This window comes from Protopterus annectens, chromosome 7.part1 (assembly GCF_019279795.1).
Source record: "Protopterus annectens isolate FY-2018-M chromosome 7.part1, PAN1.0, whole genome shotgun sequence".
In the NCBI taxonomy this organism is placed as follows: Eukaryota; Metazoa; Chordata; order Ceratodontiformes; family Protopteridae; genus Protopterus; species Protopterus annectens.
The window spans coordinates 216258328-216278985 of record NC_056740.1 but is presented as its reverse complement, the minus strand read 5'-3'; the positions used below and the strand labels follow the sequence as shown (position 1 = coordinate 216278985).

The window sequence follows — 20658 nt, the reverse complement described above, 5'->3', positions numbered from 1 at the left end:
CCTCTGCTGCGGAAGGGCTGGGAGTCCGGAGCGGGATGGGACTGTTGCGACTTCCAGAACCACATCTTCTTCTGTCCCTTTTGGTTCTTGGAGAAGGACCTCGGGGGAGCAGAGAAGCGGACTCCGACGGCAGACAAGGTCTTCCCGTCCTTCTCGCTCTGGACCAAGGTATCGCGAACAGTTTTGCCAAAAAGGGCAGAACCATCGAAAGGGGCATTAGCGAAAGAGGCCTTGAAGGGTTCCACAAAATCACAGTGCCAGAGCCAGGCCTGACGCCTCATGACAAGGCCAGCTCCGCTGGCTCTAGAGGCTCCTTCCGTGGCATGGGACAGTAGCCGCATAGAGGTGTTTGATATGGATTGGACAGTGGCCATCCGGGTGGAGTGCAATTGCTTGTCCTCCGCCGACATGGACTTGAGGGTGACGCAGCGTACTCTTTGATAAGGTCCCGCTGCAGTCAAAGCACATGTGCCATGTAGTTCAGTGACTTCACAGAGAAGGTAGCCGAACTAAAGACCTGCTTCCCTAAACGGTCCATCGACCGAGACTCCTTGCTCGAGGTATGAACCGAGGGACTCTCCTGAGCTAGTTCCCTGTTGGTGGCCGCCGCCATCAACATGGCATCTACAGGGGGACCCTTACTCCATTGGGACTTGTCAGAGGGTGGGCTGAGAATTTTGTCCGGGCGCTTGGGGACTGGCTCCACGGTGTCCGGCTCTTTCCACTCCCTGGTAGTAATCAAATCTACCAGGGGGTTCGGCTGGAGGGGACACCCAAGAGGTAGATGGGCCTGCTTCAAACGCCTCCAGGAACACGGATTCGTCTGAGGTAGGCTTTGGGGCAGACCACCCCCCCCCCTTATCCTGAGCATCTCCATGATGTAACCAAATGAGACATCTTCGGGGGTGATCTTGGGGAGCCTTCCCCCTCCTCCAAATCCGTGTCCTCAGTCAAGGACTCGGGGGAGTCCAGGTGCCTCCTTTTGCACCTTCGCTTGTGAGGAACATCCTCGGGTGGGCAGTCCGAAGAGGTCTCACCAGCTACGTCTTGTTCCAAAGGAACGACCTGGGATGTCAGAGCAGGCTGTCCCTGGGGCCGAGTGATGGAAGTTGGGCCCAAAAGAGAAGGAGTGCAGGGTGGAGCCGTGGCAAGGGCCGGGGGCCTGGAATCTCTCGACAGGGCCCTCTCCACCACGTCGAATGCCAAGGGAGAGCTGCTCTCTCTGGGATCCGAAAGCAGACCCTCACTTGGATCCGACGAATAAATCGGGGCCGGCGCCGAAGTGATCGGATCCGACAGACCAGTATGCTCAGACCTGGACGGAGCCGAAGGCATACCAATACCCCCGGATCCGAAGCTCAGCCCTCGGCTCAGAGGGCTCGGATCTGAAGAAAATGGACCCGACAGACTCAAGGGAAGTGTTGGTGCCGAAGTACCCGAGACTATCTGCGCCGACACACCCCCGGCTCCAAGGCTGCCAGGCTCCGAAGACTCCGAGCCCGGGAAGCGAGAAGGAGAAGGAGCTATCGGGGCAAAAAAAGGGGTCGAGATCCCCCCCCCCCCTGGGGGGGGGGCAGGAGCACTCCCATCTGCAGCTGGGCCTGGAGGAATCTTCTTATCATCCGGTCCAAATCTGCATCCGTGAGACTTCGGGTTGATCTCGATGAGGCCACCGAGGCGGGACGAGAGTGTCGCCTCAGTGACCTCGAAGGAGATCGGGTCTCCTCCTCCTCAGGACCCGGTGAAAAGCAAGTGGACCGGATCCGAGAAGGTGGAGACCCAGAAGTCCTGGAGGGAGAAGACCGCTTAGCCGGGGGGCCAGAAGCGGAGGCCTCGGCCCTCCGCTTGTGGTGTTTCTCCCTCCTTTTCTCTTTCCTGGCCTCCTTCTCCTCCAGGCCTAAGGCGGGAGGTTGAGTCCCGGCCGGGGGAGTGGGAAGCAGGTGTGGCAGCTGCCACAGCCGCAGCGGGAGCCACGGGAGGACCGGAGGTAGAAGCAGAATCCGAGGGCAGAAGACCCGCCAGAATTAGTTTAGACTTCCGGTCCTTGAGTGCCCTGGGGTTGAACGCCGCACAAATGGAACAACCAGAAGACAGGTGCTCAACCCCAAGGGACAACACACACCGAGTGTGGCCATCCACCAGGGACAGCTTATGGCCACACACGGTGCACTTAGAAAAAAACGTCTTTGGGGCCTCAGACATTTTAACTAAAAAGTGAAAACCACACATGTTAGGCCCCAAACACACACACACACAACCCTAACGGAACCATGAAGGAAGGGGGAGGTAAATGACAAAAAATATAAAGTTAAACTAAAGAGGGTTTTATACAAAAAGGGACCTGGAAACACACACAACCAAAATCTGAAGAAAAGAGAAGAAAATGTAAATTTTTTTCTCACAAAAAAGTCTAACGCCTGGAACTCTAGATCAAGCTGCTGTTGGTTAACCGTGGCAAACTAGATCTGAGGTCAGTCAGGGTTGGCAGGGGATTATGGGTAGGGGGAGGAGCTTGGAGCTCGGATCTAAAGCTGTTGAAAACTGCTGGCTCGGATCCGAGGTTGGATCTGATTCCCATAGGTTGCTGACAAATGAAGTTAACTACTTCAGATCATTTCCTGAAATGGGGATGAAAAGGAATATGGAGAACAGCATCCTTGACATCCACAGAGACTAGGAATGCCCGAGTTATAAGAAAAGGAAACAAGATTTGAAGTGAAAGCATTTGAAAGAAGGGAACCTTTAAGAAGATGTTTAGCTGAGAAAGATCCACAATGGGTCTCCAGGTGCCTTCATTCCAGGGAACCAGAAATATTCTGGAATAAAACTCCTTTTCCCTTTTGAGGAGCAGAAACTGCTTGGATGGTACCTCGAGACAAAAGGCTCTAAAGAACATCCAGAAAAAAAGAGTAGCTGTTACTGAGGAGGTTGAGGATTGCCCAAAAAAAAGAGGAAAGGAATTTCCAAACCATGTAATACCCCTGATGAAAGATGGATAGAACCTAAGAATCGTTAATGACCCTTAACCAACCGTGAAGGGACAGGGAAAGATGAAGATAAGAGGAACATGGCTTAGGAGGGAGGAAAGAAGATAGACAGAACCTGGCTTGTCTGGAAAAGGAGGCTTCTGAGCTGTAGGAGTTTGAGTAGACTTACCAGGAGGATCCCTTCTAGAAACCCTTTTTGCCTTTGGGAGGACGGTGAGACTGTCTACGTACAAAACCAGACTTGGAAGGATAATTACCCTGAAATCTGGGAACAGGTGAAACAAAAATATGCTTTCATTCCTGCATAACATTACCCTTCTTCTGCAGGGACTTAAAAAGCTCAGCAGCTGCAGAACCAAAGGGATTTTTATAGTCAAGAGGAACATCCATCAGTTTGCCGCTAATATCATCATGCTGAAGGCAAAGCCAAAAATAAAGCCTTAACATAAAACCAAAGGCAGCAGCCCTAGAAGAGGCATCAGCTGCATCCTAACTACATTTAATGGATGGGCGAGCTACTTGAGAAGAGGATCCAAACAGGGGGGGGGGAGGGGGTCGAAGCCTTCTCCTCAGAATTTGAAAAGGTCTGAAATAAATTAAAAAGCCTGAGAAAGGAGGGATAAAACATACCTAGTCATATGGGTCTGGCAATTCACAGCCCAAAAGTCCGGAGTAGAAGCAGTGCACACATTTTTTGCCCAGTCTTCCCATTATTCTACTGTCCTTGTCAGAGGGTCCCAGTTTAGTAGAAGGCCACAACTTAGAAGGCTTATCAGAAGAAACAAAAATAACAGAGGGGTCAGAAGAGGGACACACGTAAAGAAATTTACGATCATTAGGCACCTTATAAAACTTATCAATTTTTTAGGAGCAGGAGGCCGGGAACCAGGAGTCTAAGAAGCAGCTGAAAATGTGTCCAAAAGGAGGAACAGCAAAAGGCTTAGAAGACTCCTTCTGGAGGAGTTCATAATACCTTTTATGAATATCAGAAACCTGAGTGCAGTCCTACTTAAAAACATTCCATCATACAAGAGACAGTATCCCCACAGAAAATCTCCTCAAAAGGAGAGTCTGGACTAACTGTCCTTCTCTTCAGAAGGAATAGTTTTCTGTAAAATGTTACCATAACCATAGATGTCCTTCTGTTCCATGTTGCAGTATTCCAACTCTTGGATTTTCCTCTCTTGCTACCTGAATGTCCGGCCAGTATACAAAAGCTTGTAGTTACTGCTACGTACGTAGGGTATCTGAAGTTGGCCCAGGAAGCGTGGACCATAAAAGTGACTTCTGCACGTACCTTTCCTTGGAACTGAACACCTCAGTCGGACTCCAGTCCCAGGAAGCTGTATAGGCTCAGGGACATCCAGATAGAGACAATTCAGATGCAAAGAAGGTGGTAAGGTGGGAGGGAATGGATACTGCAACATGGAAGAGAATAAGAAGTTATGTACTCACCATAACGTTCCATCTGAGTACATAAACTTCATTTGTCAGCAACCTATGGGTATTGGATCCGACTTCGGATCCGAGCCGGCAGTTTTCAACAGTTTAGATCCGAGCTCATAGCTCCTCCCCCTACCCATAACCCCCTGCCAACCCTGCTTGACCTCAGATCAAGTTTGCCCCCAAAGCAGCAACTGCTAAAGATTGATCAATTTCAAAGACCATCTCTGAAGACAACAAATGTGAACAATCAAAGGTCAGGGGGAAGGAGGGGGGGGACGGTTCCTGACAAATGAAGTTTATCTACTCAGATGGAACGTTATGGTGAGTACATAACTTCTTAATCTGAAGTAGCTAACTTCATTTGTGCAGCAACCTATGGGACAGAGTCCCCAGCTACCTGAACCTTGGGCGGCCATCATGGAAGGATGTTCCGGAGCACTGCAGAGTCAAAGGATGCTCTCCCTCTGGAGATAATATCCAGCTTATAATAGTTGATAAAGGTATGAGATGAGGCCCAAGTGGCAGCCGAACAAATATCATCTCCCTGGATCTAAAGGCAGCAGAGGTAGACATAGATCGGGTAGAGTGGGCACGGACTCCCTGAGGTGCGGGCCTACCAGAACTTTCATAAGCCAAAAGAATACATTGCGAGATCCATTGAGACAATGTGACTTTAGATACCAATTTACCCAAATTCATTTTGGCAAAGGAGACGAACAACTGGTCAGATTGCCTATGACCAGATGTCCTGTGAATATAAAATTGAAGCTGTCTATGCACATCCAAAAGGTGTAGTTTGTACTCCCCTTTGTTCTGATAACTGGGAAAGAAAACTGGCAGGTTAATGGACTGATTGATATTTGACTCGGAAGCAACCTTAGGGAGAAAAGAGGGACTTGTCCTGAGGTAAACTCTATCCTTGTGGAAGGTTAGATACGGGGGTTTCACACAAAGGGCTTGAATTTCAGAAATTCTTCTAGCAGAGGTGATGGCGACGAGAAAGGCTGTCTTCCAAGACAAATACTTGAGATCCACTGAAGCTGCAGGCTCAAAGGGGGAAGCTGTCAAGGCCTGAAGCACTAACGTCAAATCCCACAGAGGTACCACTTCCTTTACCAGAGGTCTGAGCAGGAAGGTGCCCTTCAGAAAGGTCTTGCACAGTTTTGAAGTGATCAAGGGACGCAGATCATGTCCGATACCACCTTAGGCATAAATGAAGGCTTGGTCCTGAGGGACACCCTGTCTGGGTAAAATGCAATAAAAGGCTCCACAGCCATGAGGGCCTGTAGTTCTGAAACCCTTCTTGCTGAAGTGATTGCCAAAAGGAAAGCTGTTTTCCGAGATAAGAACTTTATATCCGCAGTAGCTGCTGGTTCAAAAGGAGGCAGGGTGAGTTTTTCCAGCACAAAATTGAGGTCCCATGCTGGAGCTGGTGATCTTCTGGGAGGCCTTAGATTTTTGGTCCCTCTAAGATACTGTTTTAGCAGAAGATGAGAAAAGATGGGAGGCTCCGTGTTGTAATGAGCCAAGATGGCAGAAGCATGCATTTTTATTGAAGAAAAAGATAGGCCCTTGTCAAGCATCTAGTCAAGTATTGTAAAATCTGAGGAATATTTGGTTTTGCTATATCCGTTCCTTGTGCTTGGTTCCAAGCACAGAATCTCTTCCATTTGTCAACATAAGATTTTCTAGTACTAGGCCTTCTGGCTTCTAAAATGACATCCATGACAGATTTACTGAGAGGTGTTGTTTGAATAATTACATGATCAGCCATGCTGCCAGGTTCAAGGTTTGGAGCTGAGGGTACAGCATTTGATTGCTCTGCTGATACAGTAGATGAGGTACTTGAGGCAAGTACCAAGGAGGGAGATGAGACATATTCCTTAGAATTGGGTACCAGTGCTGGTGAGGCCAGTCCAGGGCAATTAGGATCATTTTTGTTTTTTCCTGCCTGACCTTTTGCAAGACCTTGGGGAGAAGAGGCAGAGGGGGAAAGGCGTAGACTGATAGGCTTTTCCAACTGAAGGATAAGGCGTCCACTTTCCATGCTTGTCTGTGATAAGTCCTTGTGCAGAATTTGTCCAGTTGATAATTCTGGGGAGAGGCAAATAGATCTATGTCTGGGCTCCCCCATTTCTGTGTTATCATACTGAAGACTTGAGGATCCAGTTTCCACTCGTGAGGGTCCATAAGGTTTCTGCTTAGGTCGTCTGCCAGAGTATTTTATTTTCCTGGCAGGAACTGAGCATGAAGATGTACTTGGTAAGTCAAGGCTGTGTCCACAGTGCCATGGCTAGTCTGCAAAGTGGTAGGAATGTGTACCCCCCCTGCTTGTTTATGTACCACATAACTGTAGTGTTGTCTGTCTTTATCAGTAGTTGTCCTGGATGAAGTAAGTCCTTGAAGGCTGTCAGGGCATTCTGAACAGCTAGCATCTCTTTTTGGTTGATATGTAGATGCATTTGTTTTGGGCTCCATATGTCCTGAATGCATCTCCCCCACCAGGTGGGCCCCCCAAGCATAGTCTGATGCATCTGTACTTAGGGTTTGAGAGGCAGGAGGTAGAGTGAATGACAGTCCCTTGTTTTGGTGACAAGTCTCTGCCCACCAAAGAAACTCCTGTTGTAAGCAGGGAATGAGAGGAATCATTGTTTCCAGACTGTGACAATGTTGACTCCATAAACATTTTAGGTACCACTGAAGTTTCCTCATATGTAGTCTTGCATATGGAATTAGAAGAATGCAGGATGCCATGAACCCCAAAGCCTGCAGAATTTGTCTTGCAGATAACTGGGTTTTTGTTGCCATCTGATTGAAGTATATAGTCAGTTGCCTTTGTTTGTCTGGCGTAAGGTAAGCCATCTGGGCAGTTGTATTCAAGCTTGCACCCAGGAATTTAACTTTTTTTGAGAGGGTGCCAGTTGTGATTTCTTTTCATTTATTGTGCACCCTAGGCATGTTAGAACCCTTTTTACAAATGCCAGATGTTGAAGAAGGATGTCCTTGTTTTCTGCTTGAATGAGACAGTCGTCCAAGTAAGGATAGATTTGTATGCTTCTTGGTCTGCAAAATGCAATTACTGGTGCCAGGCACTTTGTAAAGACCCTGGCTGCAGTAGATAAGCCAAAGGGCAGTGCAGAGAATTGGTAATGCATAAAACCTGCCTTGAAGCGGAGGTATCTTCTGCACGATTCCCTTATTGGAATATGCAGGTATGCCTCTAAGTCTAGAGTCACTAACCAAACGTTCTTGCCCAGCATGGGCAGTAGCTGTTGTAATGTCAGCATTTTGAATTTTGGGATGTCCAAGAAGGTGTTCAAAATCGATAAGTCCAGCACTGGACGCCAGGTATTGTCTTTTCTGGGTACCAGGAACAGTCGAGTAAAACCCTTGTCTTTTTTCTTGTTCTGGTACTGGTTGAATAGTCCCCATATCCATGAGGGACGTTACTTGTTTCTGAGCCTCTGCCCACTGGTTTTGTGGCAGAGTTGACCAAGCGCTTGGAACTGGCAGGGTATGGAAATGAAATCTGTACCCCTGGGATACTATGTTTAATACCCACTTGTCCTGGGTAAATTAACAAGAAGTTATGTACTCACCATAACGTTCAATGTATGTAGTCCATCTCACCTCACATTCTTACTCACGGGTTCGGAGCTGAATATCGGCTCCGACTTGGCCAACTTTTTATATACTAGATCGAGGTCTCCCATTGGCTGGACTAAGCAGGTATCCCATGCTGCACTGCTCCATATCCCTTTGCTGCGAAACCAACAATCACACCTCATGCATAACAACAACCCAATAAGGTAGAACACTAACAAGGAAAATAAGAAAACATAAACTATCACTGAAGGGGACTCTAGAACCAATTACAACCTCCAAATCCTCCAGGAGGGGGGCAGGTGGGAGGGTACGTAAGAATGTGAGGCGAGATGGACTACATACATCGAACGTTATGGTGAGTACATAACTTCTTGATGTTATGTAGTCCAATCTCGCCTACATTCTTACTCACGGGACAGCATCCCCAGTACCTCTATCCTGGGAGGCTCAAAGGAAGATACTCCTGAGGACTGTGGAACCAAAGGAAGCTCAACCCCTAGAAGCTACATCCAGTTTGTAATGAGTAATAAAGGTGTGCAGAGAAGCCCACATGGCTGCAGCACAAATATCATCCCAAGACAGTCTGGCATGGTATGCCATAGACGCAGAAACAGCCCTAGTAGAGTGAGCCTTGACGGGGAACAGTAGATTTTTCCCGCTGAAGAATAAATAAAGGAAATACAATTGGAAATCCATCTGGAAATGGTAACCTTGGAAATAGGGGATCCCGCTCTATTTTCTGAAAAAGAAACAAACAATTGGTCAGATTTTCGTAGGTGTTTGGTCCTGTGTAGGTAGAAATGTAGTGATTTGTGCACATCCAGTTGATGGAACCTAAACTCTGCCTTGTTGGAGAATTGAGGGAAGAACAGTGGCAGCTCAATAGACTGATTGAGATTAACAGAAGACGTTACTTTGGGGAGAAAGGACGGATTGGGTCTGAGAGAAACTTTGTCCTTATGAAAAATTAAATACGGAGGTTTGATGGAGAGAGCTTGGATCTCTGACACCTGTCTGGCTGATGTGATGGCTATTAGGAAAGCTGTCTTCCATGACAAAAACTTTAACTCATAGGTGGCAGCAGGCTTGAAAGGTGGGGGAAGTAAGGGCTTGCAAAACAAAGTTTAGATCCCAGGGCATGATAGTTTCAGACACAGGAGGCCGGAGTAATAAGGTGCCCTTTAGAAAGGCCTTACAGAGTTTATGCGCCATAAGGGAAGGTTCATAGGAGGTATGAAAGTTTGAAATCGCCACCAGCTGGACTTTAATGGTAGTGGGCGCGGAGCCCTGCTGAAAGAGCATTGACAAGAAATCTAAAACAGCAGCAATTGGGGCTGTGGAAAGGTCAATTCCTTGGGCATGAGCCCAAACAGAGAATCTCTTCCATTTGCAGGAATAAATCTTCCTAGTCGAAGACTTATAAGAAGAGGATAAAATGTGCACCACCTCAGGTGAAAAACGATGAAGTCTGACTAACGACGGAAGTGGAGTAGCCAGGCTGTCAACCTGAGGGTCCACAGGGAGGGATGGAACTGTCCCGACATGTGTGTCAGTAGGTCTGGAACTGGGTCCAGAATCTAAGAACTGTCCACAGTGAATGGATGGAGAAAGGAGAACCAGACCTGGCGAGGCCAGTGTGGGGCAATTAGAATCATCTTGCTTCCCAAGGATATGGCTTTCTGAATCACTCTTGATAACAGAGGAAACAGAGGGAAAGCACAGAGCAGACCGGAGGGCCAATCGTGGACTAGAGCGTCCCTGGGTGACTCCCCCTGTGGGAAGATCAGGGTGAAGTAGTTGCTGCATTTGCCATTGAGGGGATTGACAAAAAGATCGCAGCAAGGCTGACCCCACCTGCTGAAAATCTGTTCTGCAATCAGATGGTTCAGGGACCACTCGTAAGGCATCAGAATAGTTCTGCTCAGCCTGTCTGCTATCACATTGGCCTTCCCCGGAATGTGCGTTGCCACTAGAAAATGTTGGGAAGACACTGCCCACTGCCACACTCGCATGGCCTCTCTGCACAGCGGGTAAGATATGGTTCCTCCTTGTTTGTTTAGATACCACACAACGGACATGTTGTCTGAGTGTATTGCAATCGACCCCAGAGGAAGAGAGCTCTGAAGTGCCCACAACGCCAGTAACACCACTCTCATCTCCAAGACACTGATGTGCAGATGTACCTCATGATCTTGCCACGTGCCTTGGACCGTCCTGCCAAGATAATGTCCCCCCACTCCATCTGGGAGGCGTCCGTGGTCACCGTGGCGACAGGTGACGGAGGAACAAACGGTCTCACCTGGTCCAGATTGGTGGAGTACAGCCACCACTTGAGATCCTGTTTGCATCGGTCTGTGAGTAGAATCTGTTGGGAAAGGGGGAGTTTTTGGAGAGACCATTGGGCAAAGAGGAGCCACTGAAGAAGCCTCATGTGTAATCTCGCTAGAGGCACTAACATAATGGTAGCTGCCATGGTGCCCAGAAGCTGAAGAACCCATCTTGCCTGTACTTTCCTGAGGGGTAAATAAAACGTGAACCTGATTTTGTAATACTGTGATCCTGTCGTGCGGCAAGAAGGCCCGCATTTGAACGGTGTCTAGCTCTGCACCTATAAACGTGACACGCTGTGAGGGCAGCAAGGCAGATTTTTCCCAGTTCAATGTTATTCCTAGTTGTTGACAGAGGGTAATGGTAGTGTCCCTGGCTCGGATGAGAAGATGCCTGGTGTGGGTGGTAAGGAGCCAGTTGTCCAGGTACGGAAACACTTGGAATCCTTGACATCTCAGGTGAGCTGTCACCACCGCCAAACACTTGGTGAACACCCTGGGGGCTGTGGTGAGACCAAAGGGCAGGGCACGAAACTGAAAATGACTGGTTCCCAGCCGGAAGCATCGGTGACTCCTGGATGCCCTGTCCATTTTGATATGACAGTAAGCATCCTTGAGGTCGATGGAGCACATCCATACTTCTTTTTCCAGCAATGGAAAAATGGACTGAAGAGTGACCATTCGGAACTTGGACTTCAGAACGTAGTGGTTTAATCTGCTGAGATCTAGAATGGGTCTCAGGTCCCCTGTTCTTTTCGGCACCAAAAAGAGTCTTGAGTAAGTCCCTAATCCGATTTGGTCTGAAGGGACAGGTTGGATGACTCCCTTCTTTAGCAGCTCTGAAACATCTAATGCTGCGTGATCCCTTTCACTGGGTGGAACATCTGGGATTCTTCTGACTGGAGAAGGGTCTGATGAAAAGGGGATGGCGTAACCTCTGGAAACTATTCGTAATACCCATCAATCCTGGGTGATGCTTTCCCAGGCTTCCGGGTACAACGATATGCGGCCCCTAACTGGATCCAGAATAGCACAGTTGGGCAACACATCAGGAACGATGGTAGGAAGAACCACAAAAGGAATCACGGTCTCCCGAGTTGCGGGGGCCTCCTTTGCCTCTAGGGCGGCATCTTCCAGAATAACCTCCCCCTCCTCTGCCTCTGGAGGGGGACTCACCTTGTGCGGCCGGGAAAAACTTCTGCGATTTCTTGAACCACATCTTTCCTCCCCTCAGAGCCTTGGGGTAAGGTCTCGAAGGAAGGGAAAAAACAGACCCCTACGGCAGACAGGGTCTTTCCCTCTTGCTCGCACCTGGTGAGGGTGTCTTTCACTTTGGTCCCAAACAGCGAGGACCCATCAAAGGGAGTGTCAGTGAAGGAAGACTTGAAGGCCTCCGCGAAATGACACGCGCATCCAGGCTTGCCTCCTGAGGGCTACACCCGAACTGGCTGCCCTACTCGCCCCCTTGGCTGCATATGATATGAGCCTCATGGACGAGTTGAAAAGGAATTGAGGGTAGACACCTGGGCGTTAACCATGTGCATTATTGCCTCAGGTACGTTACCCACTAGAGTATCTTCTAACTCCTTGAGGAGATCTCTCTGGAGCTGAGTAAAGTGACAGAGGTAGTTCAGTGACCGTAGGGTGAAGGTCGCTGATGAGAGGGTACGCTTCCCGTACCGGTCCATGCTCCTAGACTCCTTGTTAGGAGGATGGACGGAGAAAGAAGACTCGGCTAGTTCCTGCTGTGTGGTCGCCGCCGCCACCACCATGGCATCTACAAAAACCCCTTTGGACAGAAACTCTTTCCCTGGGGGTGCAGAAAGAAACTTATTGGGCCTTTGGGGTACAGGTTCCACCGAATCAGGATTCTCCCACACCCTTTGACAAATTAAATCCAAGAGCTCGTTGAAGGGTGGAGACACCCAGGAGGCGGAGGGTTGAGCACCAAAGGCCTTCAGGAATACCGACTCCTCCTCAGAGGGGGTTTTGGACAGCCAGTCGCCTGTTACAATATCTGCAGGATGTCGGAGAAAGAGATGTCATCAGAGCACGACTTGGGGGACCCCTCGGACTCCTCGAGGTCGGTATTAGAAGTGAGAGACTCGTCCTGGGAGTCTATGTGCTTCCTCTTGCACGACTTCTTTCTAGGGGGTTCCTCAGGCACAGACTCGGTGGGGCCCTCAGAAAGATGGGGACCGCTCATGGGGGTATCCCCAGACCTTTGGGCTCTGCCATCTACAGATAGGGGGGCGTCAGAGGCTCTAGCCAGGATGGAAGGGGATGGAATGACCGATCTGGGTGATGTAACTGACGTTCTGGCCAGTGCGCTCCGCATGGCCTCGAAGGTGGGTCTCCCCCGAATCCGAGGACCGACCGGCCTCCGAGGCCATGACCAGGGTCAGGGTCCCAGGAGCCGATGCGCCGAGAGGGAGGCTTGGAACAGACAGGTGTCCCGAAGTATCCCCCTCAGGCCCGACTGAGGAAACCCGAGTGCCGAACCCTGTGGATGGAGCCGACTGGGTCGGAGCTGACGTCAGCACCGATAAACCCTTGAGGGGTATCGGAGCCGGCGCAAGAACATCACTCGGAGCGAAGCACTCCGGCTCCGAAGTCAAGGAAGTGCTCAGAGGAGGAACCATCGACACAAGCATTGGGACAGGCTCCGGAGCTGACTGGGTCGGAGCCAAGAATAATTTTGCCAACACCGGCGACTGCAGGAGCCTCTGTACCACCCTATCGACATCTAAATCAGAAAGCCTGGAGGATTTGGAGGACAGGGAGGGAGATTGGGATCTCCTCTCGGGAGAGCCATGCCTTACACTGGGTGACCAGCTCAGAATGGGCTCCAATAAAATAGGAGCCGACGCCGACTCCAGTACTACAGATACCTCCTGCGGCCCCGAGGACAGAGGAGCCGAGGAGGTAGAGTCCAGTTTAGAGATTTTCTCTGGAGGCTCAGGAAGATACAGACAGAGCCGGAGATCTTTTCTTTGCCTTCGAAGCTTTAGACTTGGACTGAGGACTAGAAGTCGAGTCTAAAGACTCCTCAAACGAAGGTTTTAGAAGACCCTTCAAGATTAATTTATTTTTTCTTTCCTGGAGCACTCTCGGACTGAAGGCGTGACAGAAGCTGCAAGACTCTTGCAAATGAATTGCTCCTAAGCAATAAACACATACAGAGTGCCCATCTGTAATGGGCATCTTGTAATTACACTTTGAACATTTTTTAAAACTGGATGGTTTATGTTCCTTCTGATCCTTAGACATACTGCACAAGAATACCACAGAATGCAACTTAGCCTGAAGAAAGCAGCAAAGGCGGGAAAAACTATTAACACAGTACACACAAAGGGAACCAAGAACCTCTAAATAAAACGGTTCTTACAATTCACAACACGCTAACCACAAGGGAAAAAACTAAGAACAGGCTTAGACCAATAACCAAGAACAAATCCAAGGGAACGGAACTTTACACAGGAAGGAGGACTAGGTCCTCCAAGTCAAACGGGCATAGCCCACCAGAACAGCCAGGGATACCAACTACACAAATATAAACACACTGCAGACACGCAACAAGAAGAAATAGCTATTAAAATAGCTTTTGTGGTTAAACAACTAGTAATTTCTCGAGAGAAATTGAAAAAGAAGGTACTTAGCCACAGCCAAGCGAGACCATGTCCTAGCTCCACAAGCAGCAAACGAGATCTGGGGATATGGAGCAGTGCAGCATGGGATACCTGCTTAGCCCAGCCAATGGGAGACATCGAGCTAGTATATAAAAAGTTGGCCGAGTCGGAGCCGATATTCGGCTCCGAACCCGTGAGTAAGAATGTAGGCGAGATTGGACTACATAACATCTGCCAATTTTGAGCATAAAGTGCTAATTTCCCTATCAATGGGGCTGCCAAAAAATAAGTGCTTGGAGATGGTAGAGGGAAGTAATTGAGACTGCTTATTGTAGGGTTGTGCTTTGCTTCCTCCAGATTTAGAGGTAGAAGCACCCCATTGCTTTGACCTGTAAGAACCCTGTGATTGGTATCTAGAGCCTTTTGAGCGCCTGGATTTGCTTTGTGAGGGTCTGTTGGACACAGAAATAGACCAATTTATTGTAGGCCAGTGCCTACTGAATCTGGGTGGCTGCACTTGTAAGAAATCTTTTACAGTTTGCATAGATTTAGCTTTGTCTTCCATTTTCTTTAAAACCTCTTCTGCCTTATTACCAAAGAAAGTATCATGCTGTAAAGGTGCATCCAACAATTTATCCTTAACATGATCAGGCAGATTTTGCTCCTTGAGCCAGGCATGCCTTCTAATCACAGATCCAGTAACTGCAGCCCTGCAAGAGGCCTCCAAAAAATCAAAACCACATTGCAAAGTATGCTTTCCAACCTGTTTTGCTGCATGCAATAATTCCTGTAATTCTTTATTTTCCACACAATCAGAAATCAACATAATTTTCTGTTTCAACAAGCCCATAACATGCTGTTGATATTTAAGCATATGAAACTGGCAGTTTAAGGCCCTAATTGCCAAGGCTGCAGACATATAAACTTTCTTTCCCCATCTATCCAGCACCCTGGAATCTCTATCGGGGGGGGGGGGTAGGATTTTTGGCTGTAGAGACCTTTACACCTTTGGGACCCTGTGAGATAGTTTCAGGATCAGAAGCAGGATTTTTGAATAAAAATTTGTGGGAGTCAGGAACCCTGTAATATCTGTCTGGCTTACTAGGAGCCGAAGGTAGGGAATCAGGAGCCCTGCTTGATTTCAAAAACACGTCATCAACAACATCTAATACAGGAGGAATAGCCAAAGACCTATGCTAAGGAAGAAGGAGGAAATCCCTAAGCCTCTTTTTTGATTAAGAGAAATCCTGACTCTCCCAATGAAAATGTTCCCTTAAAGTATGCAAGGTTTCTCCAAAGGAGTAATCCTCAGGAGGAGATGCAGATGGAATGGATTCCTCTGCATCTGAATCCTCAAAGGGTGGTACAGAAAATTCCTGATCAGAAGAGGAATCAGAAGAAATAGAAACCTGATCTGAAGATTCATACTCAATGTCTTGCCTAGGCCTCTTAGCAGGGGGGGGGGGGGTCGGTAACCCCTGATCAAGGTAATTAAGTCCTCAGCCATTTTGATCATCTGTTTTTTAGGCATAGGGCCTGAACACGTGGTTCATGCGTTGGTTTTTTTAGACTTAGAAACTGTTTTTGCTTTTGAAGCTGGCATCCGTTTTATATAGAAATGTTGAGGCCTAAAAACACCCTCAGCGGCTCCGGACCCATCTGAGGGAGACACATCTGCGGGTTCAATACTCTGAGCATCTCACAGCATACTGGACTCTGCATGGGTCTCGGTAGAGGCCTGTGACTCAAAAGTAGCGGGTATCAGGGGCTGCGAAAGCACCTCACTGAGTACCGGCAAACTGGCGACTGGCTTAGGAGAAGATTCGTCGTCGGTTTTGGACCTCGACAGTCCGTCTCTGTCTTTTTCTTTGTGTTTTTATGAACTCCGGTAGTCTGACTGCTATCCAACGACATTTCAGGATAATTAAATCTGGATACAAAATATTTTGAAGCAAAAATTATACCGACGCTTAATAGTGCGTTGGTTAAATCTAGCACAAAACCAACAGCAAGGCATGTTATGATCTTGGCTTAGGCAAGGAATACAGTACAAATTAAAATCCTTATCAGGTATTTGCTTCCCTCAAGTAATGCAATTATTAACTTTTACTGACATCAGTAAGGAGCAAAAAAAAGTTTCCCCAAAGGGGTACTTGGCTTTAACTGAAGACTTCGGTTCTGAAACTCGAATGCGAAAATTTCAGGAGTCGAACGACTGGCACTTGCGAACTGCTTCTGCTTCGGGCACCACACGGCAAGAAAGACTAAATAAAATGGAGTCGGCTGCATGTTTTATACCCCTGACGACCTGACGTCAAGGTAGAGGAGACAGCAACCGACACAGGACCCAAGACTTTGTTATTCAGGCCGACTGAGCGCAACCTGCCAGCAGATTACCCAAATGTAATGACTGCAACAGTGAAACACGAAGAACATCATCCTTTATTTTTTCTTCCTTTCTGCTCTTTATAAAAATGTTACTCTGCCCTACATTCGAATCACAGCTTTCAGTCCAGTGGCTACTTTATTTGTAGCTGTTCCTCACCATACTACTGTTATTGTTGTATCTCATAGCAATTTAAATATATTAATCAAACAGTAATGGTGCTAACTTTGTAATGCAAAAGGAACAGTAGTATGTGAAAAGTTGCAAGTTTCATATACCATCAGGATTAAAATGTTCCTACAACTCAAAGTAAATGAGACAAAAGTTGCATCTGATAATTTTAAACACAGACAGAATAAATACAGCACATATATATGTGAGACAATACTACCAAATTTGACTTATGTAAAACCCTTACTTGTTGAACCCCTTCTCCACCAACATCACGCAACTGGTGAATACCAGGGACACTGCCAATTTTATCAACTTCATCCAAGAATACAATCCCTGTGAATAAAGAGAGAAATGAGGAAGAAGCACTGCAAAAAAGATAAAACCTCAACTCCATGTGAACAATCATTTCGTTACATTTCTGTAAAACTCAAAAGACTTAATTTTCATGAAAGTGTAAGCAAAGAAATACGTTTGGATGTACTCAACGTAGTACTCAAAAACAAATGAGTTTAGAATCAGATGTATGACTCTAGAAAACGGTCTTGTTTTGATCGCCGCTGTCTCTAAAAGAAATGCATGCATCATTCAATCTATCTCAAATGCCATATGCAGATTAATGAACCAAGACAAAAAGTACAGTTGTGTGCACTTACCATAAATGTAGATGTTCGAGTGTATTCACTGTTGCAGTCATCACACTTGGGTTATCCTGCCAGGGCTAGCCCTCAGTCTGCCTGATTACCAGAGGCTTAGTACTTCTGCTTCAGTTGTTGTCGCTTCAGGACTGACGTCAGGTCGTCAGTGGTATGAAAACAGACAGCCGATGCTATTACATCAGTTTTTCTTGCCCCAAATGTCAGGAGCCCCCAGATAGTGAGCTAAGTTATGGTGGAGTAACACCACCAGTAGAAAGTAAATACCAATAGCCCTACAAGGGGCGTGGAAGAGAGAGAGAGCAACAACGGAGCTGGAGGGTGGGAAACCAGGACTGCAACAGTGAATACACTCAAACATCTACATTTATGGTAAGTGTACACAACTGTATTATGTTCTTCGTCTTTCACTGTTGCAGTCATCACACTTGGGTTGATTCCCAAAGCTGAAGAATGGGTAGAGGGCAGTCAAGAGTAGTTGGGGCTGGCTAGTATGCCCTGCAAGACTGCGGTTGCAAAGCCTGCCCTGGATTTGGAAAAGATGGGCGGGTAGTAATGCTTGGTGAAGGTATGAACAGAACTCCATGTTGCAGCTTCCAGGATGTCCTTGATAGGGACTCCTCTGAGAAAGGCTGTAGAGGTTGAAGTTGCCCTAGTGGTATGTGTTCTGACCCACTGTGGGGGTGGTTTTCCATAGTGTTTGTAACAGAAATGGATACAGTGTGCTATCCATTTGGAGATGGTTTGTTTTGATATGGCCTTGGCCTCTATCCCTGGTGCACAGCCGACTAGTAAGTGGTCAGATTTCCTAAAGGGCTTAGTCCTATCCAGGTAGAATCTGAGCTGTCTGTGCACATCTAAAGAGCGCACGCAGGATCCTTTCCCCTTTATTTTGAGGTTTAGGGGAAAAGGTGGGCAAATGAATAGATTGGTTGAGAGCCACACTGGATACCACTTTAGGCATGAAAGTAGGTTTAGTCCTGAGGGAGACCTTGTCAGCATGGAAAATGATGAAGGATTCAACAGCCATAAGTGCTTGTAGCTCAGGCACTTTTCTAGCTGAAGTGATGGCCAAAAGCAAGGCTGTTTTCCAACAGAGGAATTTAAACTCTGCTGAAGTTGAAGGCTCAAAGTGGGGGAGCGTGAGCTTTTCCAACACAAAATTAACGTCCCAAGCAGGGGTAGGGGCTCTTCTTGGTGGCCATAAGTTGTTAGCCCCTCTTGGGAACTGCTTGATGAAAGGGTGTGAGAAGAGGGTTGGCTCAGTGTTGTAATGTGCAGAGATAGCAGAGGCATGGATTTTAATGGAAGAGAAGGATAGGCCTCTGTGGAGTAGGTCTGCTAGGTAATCCAAGATGAGAGGTAAGGATGGCTGTGCTGAGTCAGCTCCTTTAGTCTGGATCCAGGAATAATACCTTTTCCACTTGTCAACATAGGCTTTTCTAGTACTGGGTCGTCTGGCTTCACATATAACATCCAGGACCTGCTTGCCTAGGCTGGCCACTGGAGGAGAAGTCAAGGAATAAGCCAGGCTGTCAGGTTCAGGAGAGTTGGAATCTGAGGGAGGTGTCATGGAGGCAACGGAGACAGACTGCGCAGTAGTGGGTGTACCAGTGCTGGCGTGGCCAGCCTTGGGCAAACAGCATTGCCCTTGGTCTCTCCTCCCATACTTTGAGTAGTACCCTGATAAGAAGAGGAAGAGGGGAAAAGCATAGATTGAGAGGTTTTCCCAGTGGAAGGACAGGGCATCCATTTTCCAGGCCTTGCTGTGAGGATCCCTGGTGCAGAATCTGCTGAGCTGGTGGTTGTAGGGGGAGGCAAACTGGTCCACCTTTGGGGTACATCATTTCTGGGTCACAAGGCTGAAGGTGTTTTTGTTTAATTGCCACTCATGTGGGTCTAGGAGATTTCTGCTTAAGTTGTTTGCCAGAGAGTTTTGGTTGCCTGGCAGGAATTGGGCTTGCAGTTGAATATGCACGACTGAGGCCATGTTCCAAAGGGTCACGGCTAGCCTGCAGAGTAGATAAGAGTGTGTCCCCCCCTACTTGTTGATGTACCACATCACTGTGGTGTTATCGGTTTTGATTAGAAAAGGCCCCAGACAGTGTATGGCTCTAAAAGCTGTCAGAGCGTGCTGAACAGCTAGCATCTCTTTCTGGTTGATGTGCAGATGAATTTGCTTTGGGCTCCAGTGGCCCTGAATGCACCTGCCATTCAGATGTGCACCCCAGGCATAGTCTGATGCATCTGTGGTTAGGGTCTGGGCGGCGTGGGGTTGTGTAAAGGGAACTCCCTTGTTGTGGTTGCATGATGCTGCCCATCAAAGGAACTCTTTCCTTAAAGCAAGGTATTACAGGTATGATAGTTTCCAGGTCCTGAAAATGCTGGCACCAAAGACTAAGTACCACGGAAGTTACCTCATATGCAGTCTGGCATATGGAATTAGTAGAATGTGGGAGGCCATGAACTCTAGAGCTTGCAGGATTTTCCTTGCAGATAACTGGGTTCTGGTGGCCATTTGAGAGAAGTAGCCTGTCAGATAGGCTTGTTTTTCTGGAGTAAGGAATGCCATCTGGGATGTTGTGTCCAAGCTTGCTCCTAGGAATACAATTTTTTGACTGGGGACCAGTTTGGATTTCTTTTCGTTGATAGTGTACCCCAGTGAGGTTAGAAGATCCTTTACAAATGTCAGGTGCTGCAATCAGGCAGTCATCCAAGCAGGGGTAAATTTGAATATTTTTTGTCTGCAAAAGGCAATGGCTGGAGCCAGGCATTTTGTGAAAACTCTGGGAGCAGTGGATAAGCCAAAGGGAAGTGCAAAGAACTGATAATGCATAGATCCTGCCCTGAAAATATAGATATTTCCTGCAGGAGTCCTTGACTGGGATATGCAGATAGGCCTCCTTTAGGTCTAGTATGGCTAACCAGGCATCTTTACACAGCATAGGGAGAAGCTACTGTAGGGCGAGCATTTTGAATTTTGGTACTACCAGGAAGGTGTTCAGAATGGATAGATCTAAGATTGGGCGCCAGGTGCCCTCTTTTCTGGGTACCAGGAAAAGTCTGGAATAAAAACCTTGGCCTATCTGTTCTGCAGGAACAGGCTGAATTGCCCTTATGGAGGGCAGGGACTGAAATTGGATTTGTGTCTCTGCCCACTGGTTTGGAGGAAGATCTGGGAACCCTTTGGGGGCTGGCAGTGTGTGGAAATAAAATTTGTACCCCTGGGATACTATGTTGAGGACCCATCGATCGTTGGTGATGGAGGCCCAGTTTTTTGCATGGTAGGCAAGTTTTCCTCCTAGGGGCATGAGCAATTGGTCAGAGGAGACAAGAGGAGTTGAGAAGTCATTGTGAATTCTTCATACAAGGGGGTGGCTTAGCACTCCCTGTTTTAGAAGTGGAGGTAGTCTATTGCTTAGATCTCTGCATACCCTGAGACTGTTGTCG

At 47.7% G+C, this 20658-nt stretch overlaps 1 protein-coding gene across 2 annotated transcripts in view; it reads right to left on the bottom strand.

Moving 5' to 3' along the window:
* CLPX (caseinolytic mitochondrial matrix peptidase chaperone subunit X) overlaps positions 1-20658 on the bottom strand; it is a 1745917-nt gene that overhangs the window by 567257 nt on the left and 1158002 nt on the right. For both annotated transcript variants that reach the window (XM_044078662.1, XM_044078663.1), the window contains one exon: positions 16800-16888. In XM_044078662.1, coding sequence (XP_043934597.1) covers positions 16800-16888 — 89 coding nt within the window. The remainder of the gene's footprint in view (positions 1-16799; positions 16889-20658) is intronic.